Below are 26,046 nucleotides of genomic sequence, written 5' to 3' on the forward strand. Positions count from 1 at the left end.
GCAGGAGGGCGCTCTTTGCTTGTGAAAACTATATCCTGCTCCTGTACCACTTAAAAATGTATTGAAACATTAACTTTTAGACAACAAAGACGGAACATGTTTGTATGTTGTTTCACTGTTTCAGTATTCATATTTTTTCCTCTTTATGACGTATTTTTTGACTGATGCAACTTATATTCCGGAGCAACTTATAGTCCAAAAAAAATGGTAATTTGATATTTGATTACACAGCGGGATGGAGAGTTGTTAGAAGAAATGTGAATGTAATCATTTTGTTTTTATCTTTTTATTAAGGACTGTTCTACTGTTTTAACTTCACACAGGAGAAACAGATGGTTCTCCTAGACCAAGAGTCTCTTGCTATATATGTTAATCTTACACCTCTGTGTGTGCCAACCCCATGTTGTAAAACCCCCCTTGCCTTTTGTTTTGTTTCTTACCCCCATGTTGTGAACCCCTGACTCCGCCTGCCACTTCTTTGATGTCTGATAATAAAGGCAAATGGACAGAGGTAACCAGCGCAGATAGAGCCGAGACTGTGATGAAAACGGCCTCACGTTTCTGGCTCTTCTGCCCTCTGTCTCTTTGAGAAGAGTCTAAAAACTTGTTTGTGTTGGCTTTCTTTCCAGAATCAAAGAGTTATTAAACTTAACTCTAACAAGAGTAATATCCATAAATATGAATATATTTCCAGAATTTTCCAGAATAACAATTAACCCTGTATTTACTATATACCAAAGCATCTGATTTCTTATGTTTCATGCTTGCATATAATGTCAGATGCATCCACAGAAACATGTATTGCAACAGCGTTCTAAATTTAGCTCAAGTTATTGCAATTGTACTAAGTTTGTTTGCATCCCTATTATTGTTAAAGTTACAGATTTGATAAGAAACAGCAGTTCTCTATAAAAAAGGATATGTTAACCATTGATGTAATGTGCCTAAGTCATGTCAACACATGAATGAATATTGTGTCAACAAGTCACAAAACCTACTGAAATTGCCTTAAAAAGACCAAAGATATGCTAAAAATAGTTTACTATGCAACCCCACCCCCATCTCTGTTGCTCTCTTTTGCCCAAAGTTTAAACTTCCTTATTACTTTAAGCTGTGAAAGTCTGCTCGTCTGTGATTGGCAGGGAGGACATTGAGCTGTTACACATTTGCTGTGACCCTGTTCCCATTTACCTGGATGCTTGGCTTTGAATCAACACCTGCTGCAGCTCTTACAAGATAATTTTGAATTTTAATCTCTGTTTCAAAGAACCTCTCTCACGTCTTGCCTGAGCTGAAAAATTCCCAGCCTAATGAAGCCCAAAAAGGAAGTACAGGAGATGCCAGAAGTAATGGCGAATCGGTATGCTGAAGGTAAGGGCTGTACAACGATATTACAAGCAGACTCAAATCAAAATAATATTATTTACTCTTTTCTTTGTTGATTTGTTCCATGTAGAAAGCTTAATTTGGTTTTGCATATAATAAAACACATCACAGCCCAATTACTTAGTTCCTTGTCATTCTGTACTAGTGACCATTCTACAGTATTTATAAGCTCAACATCAGCTACACTACTATTCATTGTATCAAATAACACCTAAATAATATTAATGCTTTAATAATTAAAACCTAACTGGTGTATACTGGGGTGTCTTAACTCTGTGTTTGTATTCAGAATCATGCTACGTTTCATGTTTAGAACAAGATTTACTTATTGGTTGTTTATGTAGCAGCTATTATTGAGAATTGAAAATGTGTAAATGATAGGAATATAATAACCACAAATACAGTTGATGCTTGCTAGAGTAGTTTAAACAAGTTTATATCCTAACCATCTAATGGCTTCAAGCCTCAAGGCTTGAAGTTAAAGGACAGTTTGATGTAGAGGCTGAGCTCGATATTTCTTAAACCCATTTTACAACTTCAAAAATCCCAGATAATGTTATACATAAAGTGCGATGTTAAAATTGAAGCAGTGGCATTGGTATATTATGAAACAAACTCTCTCTGTGAGGCTCAGAGTTAACAGAGGGTAACATTTTTGACCTCTCAATATGTAAATTTGCTGCGAACAGTTTACCGACACGTGTGTTCATATTTAATGTTTGACTGCAATAAAAATCACTGTAGGCTCTGACATGCAAGCTGTTACACATTTATAGTTCCCTGTGAGAAAATTACTTCAGTGGCATTTATGTATCATCCAGTGATTATAAGCTGTCTTCTGTTTGTAACCATTTGTAGATTTTATCAAAAATGTAGGAGTGATTTTCTATGATTTTTGTTTGTGTGTGTTCTTCTTTCCCCCAATAACCGTGATGAGCATAAGTGTTTGATTCAGTTTATGCCTTCAGGTACTTGTGGAGTCCAATTTCATTAATGTTTCACAGTGGAAAGAGACTAACTGACCGCATACAGTTTAAACCAGAAATTTAGAGACACTGTATAAAAAGACACAAGGCCCTTTTCTTTCTCACCATCTCATGATGCATCAGTCTAAAATTTTCCTGTTTAAGGTCAAATCGAATCACCCCAATTATTTGATCTGGGTCAGAAAAATAGGGATAGGTGCATTTTTGGAAAAATTTCTTTACTTTCTTCAAATTCAGAAGTTTATATGTTTTGAGTTCATTGCAGGCAAAAATGTTATTGTATTTTAAGGCAAAACCCAAACACACCGCACTTTTGTGTGACACCGTGAAAAAAAATCTAAAAACATAAATAAATAAAAATTGGCCAAATTATCCAGAAACGAACAGTGGAAATTCACTAGACTGATTCATCCTAAAGTTTCCAGATGCCTGAAGGAGCCAAGTGTTTCCGTGCAAACATTTTATGCAAGATAAATAACATGGGAATGTTGAGGCATCACACTGCTAAAGAAGGAGATGGGTTTATGTGTCTCAAAGATGATCGTGTTTTGGTGCAAAATCTGTGTATGAAGAAAAAGTAAAACATGTAAAAATGCTGACTAAAGCTAGTAGGTGTGTATCAATATCCACAGTCCAATGAGTCCTATACCTACCTGGGCTTAAAGGCCGCTCCGCGAGGAAGAAGCCATTTGTTACAACCCTTAGAAGTGAGGTCTAGGAGGCACAGGGTGTAACACAAAGTTTTTAAAATAAATTTAGTAACCAACAAATTTAAGACTACTGAGTGGGATTGAGTGCAGCTTAAAAGGAATTTATTTTCTCAAGGTTAGGTCTTGACACCAGACTTAGCAAAAGTGAAGAGAAGCAGTTAACTTTGGTCTCCAAGCATTTGATCTCCACAGCTAAAACAACAAACAAAAATGTCCCCTTCTGAGAGAAAAAATAAATAAACAACTGTTATCTACCTAAACAAAAAGGAACAATGTATAAGCTCCCTGGCTGGACACAAAATACGACAAAAGCTAAGTAAAAAAAAAAATGGTAGAGAACTCCTACCAAAGTTCCCGTCTTACACAAAGTATTCTAAAATATAGGGAAGCAGAAATGGATGAGTGAAGCTTGTATGCAGTCCGCTGATGAGGAGGGAGTGATTTCAGCTGAGCATCAGGGTCTGACAGCAGGCCTGAAAACACACAAAAAGAAAGAAGCTCTCCCAGTAAGACAGCCCCTAGACGTCAGTGGACGTAACTCTGTTACTTAAAAAAAAAAAAGATTAAATACTAATTACGGTTTGCAGATGCTATCAGGGACAAAGATCTTAAGTTTTGAAGGCAAGTCATGGGGTCTGGTGAGACTAAAAGTGAAATTTCTGGCTATAAGGATCGTTACGACTTTTGGAGGAAAAGAGGAAGCTGTTGAAGACCGAACAGTGACGTAAGGTGGTTGCAGCATCATGTTCTGGGAGCATTTTGCTCCAGGACAGATCCATACACAAAATAGATGAGATTATGAGGAAAGAAGATTGAGGGGAGACATGAGAGTTGCATCTCAAGACAACAGTCAGGAAGCTTTGGCAACATGCTCAGGGTCATTGTCCATTTGTAAGACCCATTTGTACCCACCTAGTTATGAAGTGGCTTTAGTATAACAAAGCCAATTGTTTGCTTAATCATAACAAAGCTTTGATCTCAGTCCCATATGTACTATCAGAGCTGGAATGCGTGTGGGGAAAAAGCGGGCTACAAACATGACTTACACCTGTTGTGGAGGAATTGGCCAAAACTCCAGCAAACCTCTGTGAGCATGTTGAAGAAGGTTACCCATTACTTTTGACCCAAGTCATCTAGTTTAAACGTAGTTTGACAAATTATGTGCATACACATGGCTGTACAGTTACTGATTGATGAAACCTTATATAATTCTCTCTCCCATTTTAGCAAACAGAAATCTGATAATTGTAACAGACTTGAAATGGGTCAGATTTACTACGATTTAGTTTCAGGAAATGAGAAATGAATCTGTGTCTTTTTTATATCATGTTTTTCTAAATCTGGTTCCAACAATATTTGCAACGGATTATTAGAACCCAAGACATTAGTCTAAGCGCAAATAAAACTGTTCAGTTATGACTATGAGCTAATATTTTAAATTCTGTGTTATCATTTATCTGTAATTGTATATCTTTTTTTGTTTGTATGGATACAAATAGAGCTTTTTACTCTTTGTGTGCACTGTGTGTGCATTTTTCTTATATTAAACGTAAGAATTTCCCCAATTAGGCTTGAAATTACGAACTCTGGAACTCAAAAGGGTTATCTTTTGAGGTTTTAAGTCCATTACCTTTTTTTTAATCATGAAGCATTTTTATGTTTTGTTTATGATTGATTTCTCCAAGACCTTTTTCAAGGTCACACAAAACTGAAAGTTTCAAACAATAAAATATTTAGAAATGGAAACTGAGATAACGCGTTATCCTCAGACATTATTTTATGTAAACTGGGCTGGATACCACGCTACTTCAGAGCAGACTCTGCTGCCATCTTGTGGCCAAAAGCAGACTCATGCCTATTGAAATTTGTATTATTTATTTTATTGTGCTTGTTGAATGAATTTGACAACAACACAGCCTCGCTCATCGTTGTAATCTCCTGCACCTGCATCACCATGTGATAAACTAAACAAGATTTTTTGATTTACTTTGTTTGTATCCACCAACACAATAAATCTCAAGCTGCTCTCCATGAAATAAAAACCTTTACTCATTACCCAAGGTGTTCTCCACAATCACCTTTGCTGTTGGTTACGACAAAACAGTAAAGTTTTTATAAGCGTCATAACTTGTTGCACAGTAATGACCGTGAGAAGGAATTTGTCATGCATTTAGGAATGTCAGGATGGCCTTTTTTTTAATTCTTGTTTGGTGTGCTAATGGCATTTGTTTTTATTCGTAAGATGATTAAACTTTGCCAAACAACATCCAGTTCCCCTTTTAAACCCCCTTGTTCTATCAAATTAAATTGAATATTTACCTGGAGAAACATTTTACTATTAAACTCCATGAGTTATTATTTGAGTAATCAAATACTGATGCTTTTCCTTTCCAAAATTACCACTTTGATTGGTTTGAGTGATTTTTTTTTATATCATCTTAATTTTGTTTATCAACTTTATCAAGATATGTCAAAAAAAACATATCTTATTTTAACTTCCTTCCTTTAAACAATATTAGCACTACATTTTTGTAAACCCAATCTACATTATACTGTGATGGTAATACTTTAATGCTATTACACCTGTCATCAGATGATGGCGCTAATGTACCACTAAGTGCAGTATAGTGCCAACACAGGACTCAAAAATAAACATCTCACAAGAGTCAGAATAAATAACATTTTAAAGGTCTCATACATTCTTCCAGTCAAGCAAAGCAAGAAATGTCTCCTCTAAAATTCATCGATAATAACAAGTGACAACAGGGAATATAACAGGGAATGTGAGAATAAATTATCTTTACAAAAACAGAAAAAGTTCTTGTAATGGAGAAAATTGAAAAAAAAAAGTATCTAAAATGAATAAAGCACTGTATAAGATCATAAAAAGGTATCAAAATATTTTTTAGATGATGGAACAGAGCATCATGAGACCTTTGTGGCTTGGTTTGGTGTTTTATAACCGAACATTGCCTTAAACTACTCCACAACTGTATCCCTGACCTGTCGGTTGTGTTACTTGATCTTAACGTTGCTGTTTATTATGTAAAGGCCTTCACAGAGCAGCTGTATTTGCACTGAAAGCCCATCACCCACACATGGACTCTGTTTATTAGTAAGGACAGTGTTGTATAAAGTACTGAAATCTCGGAGTCAAGTAAAAGTATAGGTACCTCTCCAAAATATGACTTTGGTAAAAGTCCAAGTCACTGACTGAAATGTTACTTGACTAAAAGTCTTAAAGTATCTGAAATGTATTGTACTTAAGTATGAAAATTACTGTAAAAATAGATGTACTAAAGTAATGTAATAAAAAGTATAAGTAAAAAGTAAAACAAAGCAAATGCAGTTTGAATGACATTTTTTAGATTTTGGTAAACTTTAAAAGTCAAACTCTCTTAAAATAATATAAACAGCCAAGTGCAGGAGAAATTTAGACCAAGTTTAGACAGAAAATACAGCCTTTTTGTAAGCTTTCAGTTTTCCTTCTTCAAGTAAGGTCAGTGCTATGCACTTTAAAATTGTACACAACCAAGTGCAGGCAAAGGGGGTGTATACTAAGAACATGGTTAAGTGATAAAGTGATAGTTAACCTACAGGAAGTGGTAAACCTGCTAATAGATACACCTGTGGTTGCAGGTATCATTTAGTTAAGAAAATTAGGACTCTCTGGCTATTAGATGCTCTACCTATCCACCAAGGTTATTTAACCTGCTTTAGACCACTGAACCCGCATTCTTATCCTGTTGGTGGCGATGAACAAGCCCAGGCATGTCCCGACTTTGTCGCAGTCAATCAGTAGGTGGGGTCAAAACACTTGCGTGCGTGAGTCTCTCTCTCTCTCTCTCTCTCTCTCTCTCTCTCTCTCTCTCTCTCTCCTCTCTCCTCTCTCTCACTCTCTCTCTCTCTCTCTCTCTCTCGTCTCTCTCTCTCTCACTCTCTCTCCGTCTCCGTTCTCTCTCCTCCTCTCTCTCTTCTCTCTCTCTTTAGTAACTAAACCAAACATTGAAAATGTATTGGAGTAAAAGTATGCAATTAAGTTCAGTAATCTAGTGAAGTAAAAGTAAAAGTTATCAAAAAAATGTATACTCGAGAAACGTATAAAGTACTCCAAAATATACTTAAGTACAGTAGTGAAGTATTTTTACTTCATTACTATACAACACTGAGTAAGGAGACTTCTGAAGGTAATTAGTGGAGTGTTTTATTTTATTTTTCTTTAACATTTTAATAACCACTTCGTGTTGGTCGATCACATTACATCCTAATAAAATACATTGAAATTTATGGTTGTAATATGACAAAATGTGAAAAAGACCAAGGGGTTTGAATACTTTTGCGAGGAACTGTGAGTGGATAAAGCCACGGTTCTATGTCATGTATCATTTCAGATCAAAGTGAGCGATGGTGTTTATCCTTTCTGTGCAGTTTTCAGTGCTGACATTTGACAAATGAGTTGTGAAGTTGGAAAAAAAGAAACAAAAACTGCATTAAATCATTTAAACACAAGAGCCATGTCATAACCCATAGCATTATAGGCATTTTCATGTTTTACTGCAGGGAGGGGAAAAGTAATAAAAAATATCATCTGTATTTTTCCTCTTCTGCTTTCGAATAATCCAGTGTGCCAAAATGTTTGAGAGAGCAACGCTATGCCTTTTAGTAACATTGTGCTGTAGCAATGCCTGAAGGTCATTCTAAGCAAACATTCACCACAACAAGAGAGAAATCTGAACTGCTGTTCTCATGATAACAGGACAACTCAGTGATGTTGTGCAGCTATGTTAAACAGAAAATGCCGTGCCCTGTTTGTGTAGTATATTATGCTTAAAAGCCTTTTGGAATTACTGTACTATGTTTTGCTGTCACGCACAATGCTTGTTTGTTTAAGTTAGCTTTTTGTGTTTGTGTCAGAGGTCAGACAATTGCGGGTAGTCATAGTAAGTTGTGGTGTAGCAGTGTTGTTCTATGCTGTTAAATTAATGCTAACTGTACTTCTGAGCATAACACTAGCAGCTTCGTGAGCTGTTTAGTGGGAAGAAACATATTTTAAGCTGAATAAACCCCCAGCTAGTTTATCTTACTTCTAAGTTTGTGGCACACTGACATGAACTGTTATAGTTGGTATGAGATATTACAAGGGAAAAATTACTAAATAATCTAGATGTTTACCAATATTGATTTCCTGGTGAATCCGATGTGGATGGCAAACACAAACCATTTCCTTCTACTTATCACTTGTTAGGCATTACTTTATCAGATTGACAAACCTATTAATGTTTGTTCCCTTTCGTGGCAGTTTTAAATGTGGTTTATTCTGCCAGGGCCAGCGCTGCACTCCAAGGAAAAAGAAGTTATGATTGAGTTAGCTCAGGGAGCAACTAATAATGGCATGATGGCCAATAACGTTAGAGCTTAGAGCCAGTAATGTAATCATGTTTTTGAGCCAAAAACACAACTTTGCTAATAATGTAGTAAGTTATCAAGTTAATGGTCTAGAATAAATAAAAAAATCCTTTAAAATGTACATACTGCAAAACCAATGTAATATTACATAAATTGAACTGCATTCCTTAAAAAAAAAGTTATTCTAGGTGTCTGTGTAGTTTGCTTATCAGAAATAGCTAGTAAATGGATTCAAATGTGCAGCACTCACTAGTTATGGTTGTTTGATCCAATTTCAGAATTATTTATCATCCTAAAGTCATGATGTTTATTAGCTTAATTCCTCATTTATTTTATTGATAAATACTATTTACCTATTAAGTTGTGGGTCGTTATTACATTATTGGTTGCTACGCATCCCAAACCAATTTTCTGTCCTGTATTTGCATGTCTTGTCAGTGGAGTGTTGGTATCCCCCTTTGCTGTAAGAAAACATAGCTGTGCACCACAGTTGGCAAATGAGGCTGAAGTTGGGTTTAGTTTCCTAGTTTGCAATTCTTTGCAAAAGTGTGCAAACAAATTTTTCGTAGTGGTCTAAGGAGTCCGGACAGATTTTGACCTTGTCTGGTTCGAAATCCAAAATATTGTTTCAAACTCCATTTGTGAAGACACAAAAAAGAGCACCAGATACAGAATGAGACTCTTACTGGGGTCACCATTCATGCAATAACTACAACTGATCCCATTAGTTATCTGCTGTTCTAATTTCTAGTGAAGGGTTGTAGCATCCGAGGAGGAGGTTCCCAATGTGCGGCTAGATCATAACTTCAGTCAAGTGCTGAAGTTCTTGGCATTACCTCTAAATCATAGTATTTTAAAAAATATATAGCTTAATGCAAAAAGGAGATAAATAAAAACTGTTACTCATGTCCAAAAATATGATTGAAAGGATCCAGAATAAACTGTAGTTCCTAAACTCAAGGACCCAGAGAGAGAGAGAAAACAACCTTCTCACACTCGTTCTTTTTTGCCTCCCCTCCCTCCCTCTAACCCATGTGCTCCTGGAGGAGGTGTAGGGAGGTGACTTTACCTCAGGATTAGAGTACGTATGTGTGTGTGTGTGTGTGTATGTGTGTAGGGGGTGTCTAAAAGATATTGACAAAGGAATACTTGCGGCTGAAGGGAAAAGGGATGATGGGTTAAGTTTTGGAGAGTATCTTTATTGAAAGCCTGAAGAACATGAATTCCAAAAAAGTCCTCCATTTTGTTCCGGCTGGTAAGTTCACAGGGGTTTTAAAGGGGCGAGAAGGTCTTTTCATGGTGCAACCTGAGCCAACTGTGTCAAGTATATGAGAAAGCCTGGTCACAGAACGCAGCTCTTTGTCCGACTGAGCTGTTAGTGTTTATTAAACAAAACTGGGAATATAGTATATGTGTCCAAGGAAGTGGTTTTATTTATTTTATGTTTTACTGTTTTCTTATTGTTTAGTTCTGAATTAGAACACATCTTTGCTGAGGACAAAAAAAGATGGTTTATTGCCAGGAGAGCATATGGGTCAATATTTGCATTATAGCAATAAATGGCACTTAGATCAAGGTTTTTAACAGCTGTCAGGATCTAAATTTCTTTCTGGATAAATGTGCCACAGTAGCTGGTTGTCATTTTTTATTTTTTTAAATGACAAATTAAAATCCTGTTAAAAGCCAAATTTTTCAACTCTGCCGTTATTTTTGATGAAGCAGACATAGAGCAAACCTGTTCTTCCTCCGGATTGTTTCACCTCCAAATGCCAGGCTGTAAATTGTTTTGTATTTCTGCTGGAGCAGGAAGCTACCTTTCTTTGTTGTTTGTCTCCAAGAACCGGTCGTCTGAATGCGTTTGTAGTTAGTTTGACCAAAGTAAAATGAAAATGAATATGAAATTTCTATACTGGCCCATTAAATAGTTAAAGTCTCAGCTTAGTTTTTTTTTTTTACTTGCCAAAGATTAGAACATTTTCTGCCAGTTAATCTTCTTAATCTAGTGAATTCCAACTCTCATTTAAACCATTTCATAGCTGACATTGATGACTGTAAAATAGTTATGCTTGGAAAACCCGTTCACTTGTATTAAGCCTATAACATCACCATGTTTTGCTACTTTATTTTATGATCAGTCTTAAAGGCTTTTTTTGAAGTCACCCCTGTAATTACTGAGAAATGGCTCTGTAAAACCCATCTGTCGTACAAGGATTAGTGCCACATGTCGAATAAACTCCCTTGATGTCTAGTTGGGTGTGTGTGTGTGGGGGGGGGGGGGGGGATGCATTCAGATATGTTCTTTAGCTATTGTACTGCATCTGATGTGTCAGAGATTTAAATTGGTCCAGTGGTCAATCTCATGGATTCAGATAAACACACATTAGTCTGTTCTTATCGGCATCCTTTGAGGTGTTGAAGGGGAATGAGCTGTAGTTCCTGCTTCCTGATATTTGCTTGCTAACAATAAACCGTACGAATGTGTGGATTGTGAAACTTTTCATGGTACATCAGTGTAAACCCTCTTTGTTTTCAACCGTGCATGGACTTGATTTAAGTAGGTTTCTGTAGGTTATGGTTGATTTAAATATATTTGAGGACGATCTAAGTAGCTATGCTTTGGGTAAGAGTTTTATTAAAAACAAAAAAAGTATTTTTCAAGTTGAAATGTTTTTTCCATAGTGCTACTATTGCCAGAGAAGTTACCATAAAGTGTTTCTTCTCTTTGTTTTTGCTCAAGGACACTTACTGTCTAGCCTCACATGGATAACAGGGAGTCTGGAAATAATAAAACAACCCTCATATAGTCTGACTTTTTGTTGGAGAAAATATCCTCAATACAGAAATCCAGTAATATTTTGTAGTATAGTAGATCATGGAATCTCAGTTTTTAAGTCAAACATAATTACAGAGGCAGTCTGGTCCTTCCCTGTAGTTTTTTTTTTTAGATCTATATTTGGTTTTTAGTCACTCTTCCTTTGCCCAAGCTTCATCTTTTCATTAAGTCATGTTGAATATAGTTTTTTTTGTTATTTAACCTTGTTAATAAACAAACAGATTTCTTCAATAAAAAAGCAAATACAGTCATCTTTGGTACATTTTCAGAACCTTTTAACCAAGGGAAACAATTGAAATGGTATAATATCCTTTTTTTGCTTTATTCAATAGTGAACAAAGACTGATACAATTTTATGAAAATTGTTTGATTTTTATCAATCTGTTTCTCTTTTTTTTAAGGGACCAGCATAAAACTAACTCAAGATTGTATTTTGTCAATTAATGAAAAAGATATGTAGGTATAATGGATGGATAAAAGGATTATACAAGAAATCCACACTTAGAAATGGGCAGTGTTGGCATACTTTGGTGGCACAGTGGTTAGTGTGCATGACCCATGTATGGAGGCCTTAGTCCTCGACGTGGCCGACCCAGGTTTGACTCTGTCCTGTGGTCCTTTGCCGCATGTCTCTCCCCCCTCTCTCGTATCCCCTTTCCTGTCAGCTCACTGTATGAAAAATGAGCCACTAGTACTATAAATACCTCAACAAAAAAAAGAAATGGGCAGTGTTGTTGAATAAAACTGGGTCAAAAATTCAAATTACTTTGGAGTTTATTTGATATGTAGACAATCCAGCATACCAGTTGTACTTGAATGCACAAAAAAGAAGCAGACTGAAAAAACAACAACTCGTTGACAAACCCCCTTAGACACGGTAGTGATGTGTGGTTGAATCTGTGCTTGCTACAGAGAGCAAGATTTGGACTTTTGCTTATTTTCATTCATATCAGCAATGTTTATTCGCTGCTTGACTTTGTTTCGGGTGAATAAGTTCAGTGTAGCGTAAACTTGCCTAATCACTGCTAAAAAATGCTGACAAAAAGCTGCAGTTTGGTCAACTTTTTTTCTCCATCTGCACTGTAGCTGAATGAGAAAACGTAATGTGTCCAAATAGAAGACCTTGGTTGTTTTGGTGTCACTTTTGAAAGTTGTGCGACAGAACGCTGAATTCTACACTTAGAACAATGCTGCAGTCACTGGTTACGCACGGTTGCTGACTCAAAAAGGCTGTATGGAAAACTATTGGTTCAATATGTCCTGATGCATCTTAGTAATCCAGGTAACAAAATAAATAAATATAAAAATAAATACAATTTAAATAGGTCCTCTAGATGGGTTCTTCTTAGTTGAAACATTTCCATCTCTTCTCCAAGAGAATTCTTCAGTTTGAAGAGGTACTGATAAACTCTGCCTTTTATACAGTACCTTTGCATAGTGGCTCTACGAGTTAATTGGGACAAACACAACTTGTGGTCACATGTAAAGGAGGTCCATCAGGCTAGTAACCGGTCGTTCTTATGCTTATGGACGCTTGTTGTTCCCAAGGGGCTGAGTCAATAACAGCATTGTAAGAGGGGGGCAATTGAAACTGAAAGCATTCTCCTCTGTTTAATTATGGCTGGTTTCTTTACACAAAAATGGCCTCATTTACTCCCCTCTTTAACCAACGTTCCTCTCTGTCCAGCATGAGAACATCTTCATACCTGAAAGAGTGACCAGTCGTCTGCAGTTGAGCGTAAACTGCAGAATCTTGGCCTGATGATGTTACTCTTCTGTGACAGGCTGTCCTTTTGGCACAGTGGCTACTTTGGTTCCCCGACATATAACTGATCACAGTCCTCCTGGCACTTAATAGCATTCACGCCATTAAACACATTATCAAACCCCAAAATACATTAAAGCAAAGACTGGTTCATCCCAAAAGTCCGATCCCCCAGCAAAAACAGAGCAATGTTGTGTATGCTGTTAAGTCCCACCAAAGGCTCAATCTGATATAACACCATTGGGATGGGGTTCTGTATCATGAATGTGAAAAACAAATTTGCAGCAATTGTGTGATGCTATCTTGTTTATATTGACCAAAATCTCTGAGGACCTTTTTCTGACACCTCATTGATTCTACGTCAAGAAGAACTTAGGCAGCTCTGAAAAATAAACAGCTCAGTACTAGCAAGATAAACCCGTAAAGTGACCAGTGAGGGTTTTATGGGAAGTTATTGTGCATAGGAAGAGTAACCATCAGGTTTTACTTGACCCTATTGTAAGTTGTTACGCGTGTACTTTGGTAATTTGTAGGAAATGAGTTGTTCCATTTACAACAAGCACCAAATTTATTTTGGGAACAGTTAGCAGGGATGTCCTGAAGCATCTCAAAAGGGACTTTTAACTTATCAGCACCACGAGAGGTTGCATGTGGAAGGATTTTTTTTCAAAGAATTTAGACCAAATCCACCAGTATTTTTCTGATTTAGCAGGTTGTGAAAACATGTGCTTCTTGCTTTGTATTCAAGACAAAAAAGAATGGCATGTATTGGCACGGGCGTCAGTCATAGCCGTTGCATTGGCAACAAAACAATATCTGTTTTGATGCATTGTCCACTGAGTTCGGTTGTTAAGGCTGTTGCCCTTAGGCATGAAGCCAGTACTGCCAGTCCAATTTAAAATATTTGATGACAATAATTTTTTCTTAAAGAATTTAGTACTTTCCAAACTTGAAATTTTTATATCAACAATTTGCATGCAAACCCCTTGGCAACACTCAATGAAGATGGTGCAGTAAGAGACGGTATCGCCATTTTATTTGTTATAAAATAAAATCATTGATAAAAAATAAATTTCCTGAAATTCAGATATCGGTAGTTGTACTTTCAAAATATTTTTGTTGGAACATAAAAAGCCTCGACAATGTAGACGTTTGGAATTTGAATTCAAATTTGATGCTGTTTAATTAATCTCCGCCGACTACTCTGTATGATGTAGGGTATGAGCAATTTCAACTGTACTTTTAGCTTTAAACGTCTGCGGTGAAAAATGTTGTTGAAGTTCCCTATTAATATTTTAAATGTTTCATGAATTCTTACTAAAGTTGCCTTTACTCACACTTTACAAGAACCTTTTATGTAAAAAAAAAAAAAAAGCACAAATCAAAACAGTGATTCATCCAGAGATCCCAGTAGCAACTAAGAATTCAAACCTTCTGGTGCCAGGAGAGGAAAAGTGCAATGAAACATTTAGCAAACAAGGTCAAAGGAGAAGAGAGCAGACTATTTTGGTTTCAGTATCATGGTTTCCTCTCCTCTGGAAAAAAAGTCACAGCTTAACCTTACTGTTCTGTCCCTAGACTGCATTATGTTTGAGATGTTGAGCCAGGCTCCCAGCAGGCTAACTGGCAGAAGTTGACAGCACAGCAGGTATACAGAAACAATCTAAACTCCTTTGTTACACTCTCTTATGACCAAGCAATAGCAGGTGCAAAAGATAAAACTGTGATTTTCATACATTAACTGCCTTGTCTATATTCTGTTAAAGCCCAAATGCCACCTATGCCGTCACAGCAATTTAAAAAAGGCCTTATTCAAATAGCAGTCTGTGCTGCATAAATTATTAAGCGTATTAACAGTAAAGTTGACCTTTCCTTTTATGAGACAAGACTTGAAGGATCTCCAACATCCTCCACACACCCTACTTGGGGTCAAACAGCTCGTTGCAAGAGGCTGTGGGCTCCCTGTTGTCTGTACAGACTCCTGTGATGTGGAGGAGGCCTGGGAATGTTCTGTCTAATCAGATTTGAGATATAGCCCTGCTACAGAGCCCCCTGGAGCCAATCTCTGCCTGAGGCTAAAAAAAAAAAAAGCCTATCTGCACAGCTGCAGCAGCACCTTGAAGATACACGATCGCCTATACAAACATCACACGCAGCTGGCATCAGGTTTTTGTTGTAACCAAATGTGAAAGAATTTTGTCTCAGTTTCTCAGCGTCCAACATTTGCTAGCCTCCCAAATATTCTCTCAACCTACATCCACTGCTTGCTTTTCAAGTAATTTTAAAGGTCAAATTGTCACACTGGGGGAAAAAATCCAGTAATCTCAGATGGTAATGGGTAATTAGCCAAATTTTTAATCAAAAGTTTTACTTTTAAGTGTAAAAGTTGTGGAAGGGATGACATTTCTATGGAGTTTGTAAATGTTGTGGTGCACATGAACGTGTACATGTTTTATCACTTGAGAATGAACTGATTTATTGTAGTTGTTTTCAGGATTGCTACTGACACAGGATCATACAGTAGGATACATTATGAATTAATTTGGTTTATTATAACCACACTGAATTTAAATTGTGTTTAAACTGTACTTTTAAATCAAAGTAATGAGGGAGATACAACTGAGGGCTGGAGTTTACTGATCAGCTGCCAGCTTATGTGCAAATATTCAGGAGAGACTTAGTATTTTGGCACCCACTGTCTTTATTGACACAAATGTTAAGTCTGCCTCAGTGTTTGCATAATGAAAGCTGACAATTGATTGGTGAGCTCCAGACCTCCTTTGTATTTCAAAGTTTGATGTCCTTCAGCTGGAAGGCTGCTGATTTAGCAACTAGTAACAAAGATATGCAGAGAACCCTGATTTCAGTCAGAGTAATACAAATTGTTGCACACAACACCAATCACTTGTTCACATAGACTTTTCTCCTACGTTTCATAAGTGTGGTGATAGTGTCCTGCCCCAAGTGAATTTAACCTATGGGATTGGAAGTTCAATCAAACATGATTGAACTTCCAAAGATGACAAATAGCAGATGATTTGTTTGTGCTCAACTCAGAAAACATCTTATTTCCTGTAAAGCAGTGATAAGATTATCTTTTTTCCCTATCTGCCTCTTCCTTTTACCATAATAGATATAAAAAGTGTCCCTCAATTCTTCAATAGAAGATTCTTAATGATCATACTTGTATCATAAACCATTATTATAAAAAGTTGTTATATATTGGCTCATTCTAAATGTGCAAAACTAATTTTCTTGTACTCTTACTTCAAAAAACTAAGATTTTGCAGGTGCAAACGTGAACAATGTACAAAATAAAGATGATATAGACTGGACAATAAGTTTGGGAGTGTTGAGTCCTTAATGTATATAAAATCTTAAATGCAATTATACATGCCATGAGTCATTTACTGAAATTTTACTTTTATTTCATTAATTAACTATTTGCCTTAACTTACTGTAAGTAAATTAATGTAATGTGATGGGAGTAAAAGAGATAACCAGTGACTAGTTTATCTAAAGCCATGTGTTCTTACAACAGAAAGTCATACTTGGGCACTTCTGTTCAAACAAACCTTTCAATCACATCATATATAATAGCATTAGGTTCAACAACAGTGTCTTAGATCTAATTTAGTTGTAGTTTAATCATCTTGGTTTAGTTTATTCTTGGAGGAAGTTTTGTTTTCTGCTTCTGTTTGACACCTGCTTGTTTCTTCTAATACCTTCACCTGTCTGTCAGTATCTCTCTCCTGTATATGTAACATTTGTTTGTTTTTTTAGTAGCTTCTAATCAGATCCTTGTTGTTGACTTTCCCTATTGTCTTTCTCTCATGGCATTTCTTACCTTTTCCTCATCTTTTTCAACTTTGTTAGTTCATTTCAATTTGTGTATGACTAATATTAACTTGCTTGATTTACAACAATGGCCAGCTTTCTGCAATCTTTTCCTGCATTTGCGGTTTAAACCAGAACCTTTTTCTTCTCGCTCTCTTCCAAAACCTGTTTTAGTTTTATCAGTCTATAGGACAAGACAGTAGTAATAAGGGTCTTTGTTCCAGGGTGAATTTTCAATCTTTAATCTATGCTTTTAAGTTGCCTTTGGAGTAACGGCTTCCTCCAAGCTCAGAGGCCCGTTAGCCTTTGTCAGGACAGGGCTTATTTACTAGTAGATATTAACACTTCTTTACCAGCTTCAAGCAGCATCTTTACAACGTATTCTGTTTTTCTTCTGGGGTTGATTCACACGTTCTGCACCAAAACATTTTTCACGACACCAAACTAATATCCTTCCTGAGCGGTATGATGGCTAGACATTCCCATGCTGTATGTGAGACCTTCGGGCATCTTGAAATTGTACCAAGGTGAATACTACCTCATCTGCTGACAGACATGTTGCCAGTCATGTTGACAGATATGTTGCACCTTGACATGGCAAAAAAAAAAAAAAAAAATCATCTTAATATTAGGTTATAATATTCTGAGACTGATCCCCATACAGCTCAAACTTCGGTATGATTAACTTTTTTTCATTATTCTCTTCTGCTTTCATTTCATACAATTCCGATTCTTCCACATTTGACGTGCACGACGGTGGCGTTCCAGACAGTCCAAACAATAATAAAAATCTTTAATATAAGAGACAGTCAGCTTGAAACTGAGCCTGAAGCTTTGTAAACATGTTTATTTTTTTCACTTCCACAGAGGCTCCATCCACTGGGAGGTCTAAGAATGGATATGTTTTCCAGGAGATGGGTATGTGGCTGCAGTCACGCATAATGTTTACTCAGTCTGCACTCCTCAGCAGAGTCCTCCCCTCTTATGAACTCTATGTGATCTACATTACATCAAATGTCATTGGAGATTTTTTTTTTCCCTGTGGTATGATATGTACATAGATATATTTAATTGGCTCTTAATGCAAATATCAAAGCTTGTCTTTGCTCACTGATGGTCCTTTTTCACATTCTGTTGAGCACAGCCAGAACCTTCTCTGTGTGTTGGGAGGTTAATTAATAGGTGAATAACAAGGTAGGTGATCTCTGAGTTAATGATGGGGTGAAGGAATAATCATTGCTCAAAGCTGTGCTTGTGAAGGGTTAATTATCTAATTGTGAGGCATTTTCTCTTCCTCCCATAAAATCTGCAATCAAAAACCCATATTTATCTTCTATACATGAAGGAATTTACGAGAGGCTGCTGTTGTTATATTGCTGCGTGTCTGGTTTGAGGGGGATTTTTTTATTGGCTCTCTCACTCCCTCTCCCTCTTGCTGTTTTCTCGTCAACATATGGCAAACTGGATGAAGGGCAGAATAAATTGTCCCTTACTGGAGATGCTGTTAATGTGGCTAGCATCCCACTGATTCAAAAAGCAGTTTTATCTCAGTGTGATCATAACACAGCAGCATCTGGGGCTCTCTAATGATATTTACTGTTACTTTTATGCGATTACCTCAGTTGTAAAAAAAACAACTATGTGACAGCCCATTAATGTTCTATCCACAGAGCTGAAGGATGGGCAGAAGGAGGATTCGGAGCAGGACTCACCTACCACTATCAAAGATGACATATATGAAAACGACATCCAGATCAGTGTTTCAGGTGTGTGTCTAAGGCGGTGGTCGGACTTCTATCTATCTATCTATCTATCTATCTATCTATATATATATATATATATATATATATATATATATATATATATATATATATATATATATATATATATATATATATATAAACATGTATTGCTTTTTTGTTTTTTGCATATCTGCACCTTTTGGACTGAGAAGAAACATGTTTGGTTGCTTGGATTTAGAATCATTGTAATTGCTCATATAACTGAGATGGTGAATACAAATAGAAGTTGGAATAAATGTATGGATATGAAGACAGAATCTTAAAAAATATTTGTTTTTTTGTTTGGCAGATGCTGAAGGTCCTGGGTATGGGCTTTTAAACACAACAAGAAAAGTGAGGTTCCAAGTGTTTCTTGAATTTTGCCAAATAACTGATGCAAAAAGTAATGTTTTAACCAAAGTAATTTTTAAGATTCCTTTTAAATCTAACTTCTAATGCACAAAAAGATACAGGTATCATGTAATTACTTATCATAGGGAAAAATTTAATTACTCTGTGGAAAACACTAAGAATATCTTATGAATAACCCGTTAAAAGTCGAGGGCCCACCAATAGGATTTAACCAAGGCCGAGTGTTAAGGAGATAAACAGCTCATAGAATCCCTTCAGCAGTAATGCTTCTCAGTGGTCATTTTCTGTGTGACTTAATCACTCTTTGGCAACATTTTGGACCCCTACTTAATGTACGACATTGTGGTTGCAAATTAAGACTTTTAGGGTACTCCCCTCTCCCTAACCACGGCATTTCAATCAGGTTGAAGTGTGAACTTTGGTTGGACCACTGCAACATTTCGATTTTCCATGTTTTTTTTTTTTCAGCCAATCTGTTCTAGATTTGGTATTACTGGTATCAAACCCACAACCTTCCGGTTGACTGCCACTGAGCCACCATCCCCCCATTATTATTTCATGGGACAATTAATAAGTAACTTTGGAAAATTAAGACATAGTGGTATTTCCTTTTTGAGAGAAAAAGCTGAAAACCCTTGAAAAACAAACTAGTTCAAAGCTTTTCTAAATCTTTTATCATGGACTTTAATATTTGACATGCTACCTGAGCCCTGTAAACTGTGAGATGGATCTTGAATTGTTTGCAATTTCTCTGAGCAATGCACAATCCAGCCAGTGATGAATTGTCTGAGACGTCCTCTCCTGGGAGGATTGCCATTGACTTGTCTTAAATGTTTTCCACTTCTGGACAGTCATTCTCGCTGTGGAGTGATGGGCAAGAACAATTGCTTCTCCATGGTCACTGCTAATTGGTTTCCTTCTTGGCATTGCATTAAGACACCCCTGCACTCCAGACCAAGACATTTCCAAAAAATCGTTCTATTCAAATCCAGGCAGCTTGCCAGTAAACTCTTTTCTGAGCTAGGAAAGTTAGTTATAGTAAATGCATGGAAGAACAAAATGCATCGTTTGAACAAAACAGGACTAAAATGTAGTATTTTCAAATAAATAAAAAAACTTTTTCAGCCTTTAGCATTTATGTAACCTATCTTGGACATTCTGTAATTAAAATTTTTCTTACTGTAAGCTGCACTAAGAAATATATGTTAAAATAAAATCTATGGGTTCATATTAGTTTGTCAAATATATTAAAATCCATAAAATGACTAATAATCTTTTGCAATTACTAATCACCTATATTCTGTTCTCCTTCCTATCAGTATGTAAAGCCCATGAACTTCCAAGAGGAAGTGCGTGCCCACAGAGACTTGGACAGCTTTCTTTCTCAGGCAAGCATCCTTTTGGATGAAAAATCTGCTACTCTGGATGAAGTCCTGAGGCGAATGATCGCTCACATGGTGGAGGATGGCCATGGCAGCTGCAACGTAGAAGAGGTGATGAACTCGTTATTCACAGATGCAGGAGCCAGAGATATTAATGGTGAGCAAAAATGAAAAATCTTAATCATTTAAGCACAATCATTTACCTAGGAAATAAGCTTTAGAACCATCATTGTCTTGCATTTACATTGATTTTACCTCTACAGTTCACCTTCTGACTGAGACTATTCAGGGTGTGACGGCTACGTCAACCGGTATTCATTACCAGCAATCCTGGCTTTGTATTCTGTGAGTTCAGCAGCGATTACTAAACTGTCTAAGGCTTGTTCTTAAACACCAAATCATTACAATTTGCCAGACCTGTTAGGTAAAACAGGGTCAGTGAGATCTGTCATTTTGAAATGCTGTAGAGTATATTTATTTTTTTATCACCAAAGGTCCAATGTGAGAAACCTGCAGAGGCGTCAGGTATGTATCACCCGCCTGGAGAGGCCGCAAAACTGGGGAGTCAACTGTTGTGAGGCCCGTTACGTTATCTTAATCCTCGCACCGCCAAGAACGGTAAGCATCTGAAGACGCTCCACAAACACAAAAGGTCCACTTTTTATTATTCTCTACTTTATTCTTGAATATATATATTCAGACAAAGATATTTGCTGTTTGTTTACAAAGTTTAGAATAATAGAATAGAACAATCCTTCATCATCACACAGTTAGGACTGTGTTGTTGACTGAACTGTGGACAAAATACTAAGAACATGTTTGAGAATTTATTTAGAAAGGCTTACACAAAAATATATATATTAACCCTAGGAAGAACAAGTTTGAAGTTATTGTTGGTATTCTCTAATCTACACTTGTTAATAATGATTTTCTCCTGACAGCTAATTAAAACATGGCAAGATTAGAATACTACATCAGAAAAATATAACTCCAAAAGCTTTTATTACAGAAACACAACCTTAATGAAGGTCAGTCTTATAAACTACAGAACATTGTATGATGCTTAATATTTACATTGATAACAACCAAACATGGTGGCGGTATCATCATGCTGTAGGTTCATGTTGATCACTAGAGATTCTGTTACATTGACCAAAGTGGCTGAAATAATGAGGAAGCAGGACTGCATTTATATTCTACAACTTCACACCTAAATACATTTTTTTGTGTGCTTGGAGTCTCTAGGAGTGCAGAAAATGTGAGTGTAGTCTGTAGATATGTATGTGCTGCGGATCTATCTTTATATTCTTTTAGTGTCTTACGTATTTTTAAATTTTCTCCATTCTCTATATTACGTTTTCTTGAACAACTGCATCACAGTATTTTCTGTGGAGCTACTAGGTCAAGTCAAGCCAAGTTTATTTGTATAGCACATTTCAGCAGCCAGGTGCTTCAAAGTGCTTTACATCAAGAAAGCATAAAAAATCAAACACTAAACAAGGTCATGGACGGCTTATCAATTTCAGGATTCTGCCATTTTTTATTTTATTTTTTTAAGTCAAAATTTTTGGCTGTCATTACTCCATACACCTGCATGTCAGAAAAATGGTGGGGAACTGGAGGGGGCCTGGGTGTGAAGTCCCTCCTTTAGATTTAAAGAGAGAGTACCAAACCAAGTTGCTCTCAGATGCACCTCAGACCAGGGGTAAAAAGGGGAAAAGTGGGGGTGAATTAATGAGGAATTCAAACCAAAGCATGGTGGTTCCACTTTATATAGACCACAACTGAATGATTTCAATGTGAAAAGGAAGAATTGGAAAACATGTGCCCACTTTACCTCTAAGTATAGGTGCTAAACATTTGCACAAAGTTAGATGTTTATACAACTCAAAGATCTGACAGAAACATTAGAACTGCTTTTAATTTATAAAGCAGGTTAACAGACTTCTAGAATGGCCCCAACCTCAACCCTACCAAAAATGTAAGGAACATGTAGCAAACAAATGGACTCCAGCCATCAAGAATAATATTTAATAGTGTGTTAGCAAAAACAAAAGTGTGGTTTGACTTAAAAATTACTAAAGGAAACTAGTTTATTATTGAGAATTCATGTTTTTACCATGCATGGATTAGAAAAAAAAAAAAACAATAGACTCAAACTTGTGAGGCCAGTTTTTTGTGTGTTTGAAAACTCACTGAGGCCAAGGATGATATCTTGCAAAATGCCAAACTTTATTGACTTGAGATAACAGTGTGAATGAATAGAACACACTAAATCTGCTCAAATCCTCTTTACGCGTTATGTTCTGCAGAAAAGCACCAAGACGGCTGTTGAACTGGGTAGAACATTCGCCACAATGTTCTCCGACATTGCCTTCAGACAGAAGCTGCTGGAAACCAAAACCCAGGAGGAGTTCAAACAGGAACTGGTCTCTCAGCGACACCAGCTCTCTGTAGTTGATGGGAAGATGGTCACGGAGGAAGTGGATGACTCAGACCCACGGAGAGGAAAAGCACTCCAGGTGTGAAATAAAAGTGTACACATAAACCAGGCAGTTCTGTGTTGTAATCGGTCTAGAATTTACTGATATGGGAGACCATGTATCTAACAGTGATCAATGAATGCCAAAATGCATTAACCAAAGCAACGTAAATCTAAATGACAGAACATCCTCTCTTTGCACTAAAGTTTACACACTCTGCCGACTTCTCAAACTGTCCAGATGTGGAGACCACCCTCGTGTTTTCTAGTTCTGTCCAGGCGTATAAAGATGTGGTGGAGTGAAGTAGATGAGCCAAATTATCTGAGTATCCTGTTTGCACACTCTATTAGCCAGACCTGTAGAATGAGAAGCAGCTGGGCAACAGTATGAAAAAAAAAACTGCCAAGCCTTTCATAATGCTGACGGCAGAATGTGTGCAACTCAGTGAGGCGATAAACTGCTTCATTATATGCAGTTTTCAAATTAAGAGGAAATGTGTGTGTTTAGCAGGGGCCTGAAAAAGAGGCAACATCCAAAGACTGCAGAGGGAGAAGGTATGGGTTTGGGTCGTAAAAGTCTGCAGTCACCAAAAGTCTGTGGCTGGACCTGATCCTCTGACTGGGCTGAAAACATTTTAGTGTTGGGCTGCCACTGCCAAGACACAATTTTAACCTAATATTTAATTTCAACATTGTAAAATACAAAATCAAACAACATATGCTGGTGTGTTTGTTTTTATATTTTATTTAATGCTTACACAAAATCTAAGCACATATTATCCAGCATTCATAATTAAAAAGCTATTTCTGTCACAAATAAGGCACATCTACCCATACAATATAATTTTTTCCTCTCTTGATGACTAAGCAGGGCATTTCTTGACTTTATGTTGTCGACAGTTCACCATTGTAATAGAGAAAGTAACCCACAGGGTGCTTGGTTCGTTGGTTTATCAACATTTTATCCAAAGAAAACCATGCAAATACCAATGTTGGAATAAAAAATCATCTTTGCTTGATACATAATTTAATCTGCACGCTGTTGCCATCCTCGTTATGTTTTTTTTACTATGTATATCATTTCGAATATCTCCCATGGTTTTCAATTCTTGGCTGCAGTCTGTTGAACATTGGAACCTCAGTTCACCTTCTGCATAATGTATTTCACAATATATTGGTGAAACAAGCACAGACTTGCTTGATAAGGAATTTGCTTTGAAGTCCAGATTCTGGTATTCCAAATCCTGTATCTTGCCTTTACTGGTTCAATTTACCCATTTAACATGCATGCTGAGCTGATGGCAAGCAAGACTCTGACTTCCCCTCTCTTCACAAGATAAATAAGTGATCATATGTTTGGTTTTGGTTTGGATTCAGGAGAGTCAAAAGTCCCAATTAAAAAAAAATGCTAAATACGCTATATCATAATATAGTTTTATGTCATGTCAAAGAATGGCTGCTAGTTTTACCAACTGCATGTACAATGTGCATGGAAATTGTGTTAACTTTTTTCAGTCTTATTAAAGGCAAATTGGTGCCACTGAAAGATGAATTAAATATTTGCAAAACACTAACGTGAAACATCAGTTTTGATGATGTATTACAATTAAAACCTCTATAACATTATAAATTATAAGTTTGAGTGTGCCTCTTAATAATCAATCCTGGATAATGAATAAATAAATATAAAAAAGCTTCCTATGTAAAAGTTGAATTCAATAAATTACTGAATTCAGTGAGTCTATGCAGACGCATTGGGCCAAGTCTACTTTCCATAGAAAAGAAAAACGAAAAGTACACAGTAAATGGCAGCAATCGATCTACCTGCAGCTTAATTGCAGGAAGGAAACATTGCCTAACACAGAAGCACTGGTCTGGGAGTACTTTGTATGGTAAAGAAAAGCAAAGAATACACCGAGTTAATCACAGCAATACCTTTTCCATTGGTTAATTGAACGAACAACTAAATACCAAACCGCTTGGCCACCAAAGCTCCCTAAAGAAAGAAATACAAAAGATAAAGCTAATGGCAGCAAGAGCCCTCTGTGTGGGCCAGGAGTACTTTACTGCTTATTTGTTAGGCATGAATAAAAAGCAAAAATGTTTTCTTCATTTTGGCAGAACCTTTAAATTCCTGAATATCTTCTGCTTTGTGTCTCACAGTGCAGACATTTCTTCAAAGCTGGTAAAGGAGTTTACGATGACCTCCGTCGGAGATTGCCTCTTTATCCATCAGACTTCACAGACGGTATGGCAATGTTGTAAAGTGGCTTGTTTTGAAGATCATTTTCTGTTTTAGGTTGTCATGCCTTTGAGTACCCAATTAACAGGTCTAACAGGGAAGGATCGCTGTTTACTGAAGTATACCACCACTGCTATCTTCCTCTACATTGCCATTCTTCTGCCTGCAATTGCCTTTGGCTCTCTGAATGATGAAAGCACAAGAGGGGAAATAGGTATTGACTTTATCCTTATTATTACAATGTTGAATACAATGTGTTACCCTATAAGACGCGTTTTGTATGGATCAAGTGCAGTATTCTGATTATTTTCTGCATGGACAGACGTTCAGAAGACCATTGTTGGCCAAAGCATCGGAGGAGTGATTTACTCTCTGTTCGCTGGTTCACCTCTGGTCATTCCTCTGACCACTGCACCATTGGCCATTTTCATCAGCGGTGTGTATTGTTTGGTTATTTTTTGCAAAAAAAAAAAAAAAAAAAGAAGAGTAATATATTTAGACCTGTTAATTTTTTTTTTATTAAAAAAAAAAATTGGAGTTTACACACATCCACAGATGGTAATAAGGAGAGAAGTAGCAAGTAGCAAGGAGATCATGGTCTAATCCATGACTTATAGCTTGTAGTGATTTAGTTTTGTTTGGATTTGATTAAAATCTCTCACCAACAGATTTACTGCGTGACGCCACACTGCACCCTCTGTGGCAGAGACTCATTGTCTCACATATTTATTGTTAAGCTTAGCACATCTCCAGTTAACGAACATAATGAACAGGAGTCATAGAAGCCTTAAAAAACTGCTGTAATATTTACAACAAATAATTTATATTTATGAGTTTGTGTCTTTTTGTGCCTTGTATGTATAA

At 36.7% G+C, this 26,046-nt stretch overlaps 1 protein-coding gene across 2 annotated transcripts in view; it reads left to right on the forward strand.

Annotated features, from left to right (window-relative positions):
* Positions 1-1,142: 1,142 nt before the first annotated feature.
* The window catches only part of LOC105938141 (sodium bicarbonate transporter-like protein 11), a 38,767-nt gene continuing 13,863 nt past the window's right edge, over positions 1,143-26,046 (forward strand). Inside the window, exons 1-11 of one of the 2 annotated variants that reach the window (XM_021325077.2) lie at positions 1,143-1,371; positions 17,791-17,841; positions 18,594-18,689; positions 19,015-19,058; positions 20,396-20,615; positions 20,722-20,803; positions 20,953-21,076; positions 22,771-22,980; positions 25,104-25,188; positions 25,271-25,396; positions 25,505-25,618. In XM_021325077.2, the coding sequence (XP_021180752.2) occupies positions 1,311-1,371; positions 17,791-17,841; positions 18,594-18,689; positions 19,015-19,058; positions 20,396-20,615; positions 20,722-20,803; positions 20,953-21,076; positions 22,771-22,980; positions 25,104-25,188; positions 25,271-25,396; positions 25,505-25,618 (1,213 nt within the window). In that variant the 5' untranslated portion in view covers positions 1,143-1,310. Of the gene's footprint in view, positions 1,372-9,583; positions 9,744-17,790; positions 17,842-18,593; positions 18,690-19,014; positions 19,059-20,395; positions 20,616-20,721; positions 20,804-20,952; positions 21,077-22,770; positions 22,981-25,103; positions 25,189-25,270; positions 25,397-25,504; positions 25,619-26,046 lie in introns of those variants that run through there. The other variant, XM_012879792.3, reaches the window with a different exon arrangement.

The sequence above is a fragment of the Fundulus heteroclitus genome, unplaced genomic scaffold (assembly GCF_011125445.2).
Source record: "Fundulus heteroclitus isolate FHET01 unplaced genomic scaffold, MU-UCD_Fhet_4.1 scaffold_485, whole genome shotgun sequence".
Lineage (NCBI taxonomy): Eukaryota > Metazoa > Chordata > Actinopteri > Cyprinodontiformes > Fundulidae > Fundulus > Fundulus heteroclitus.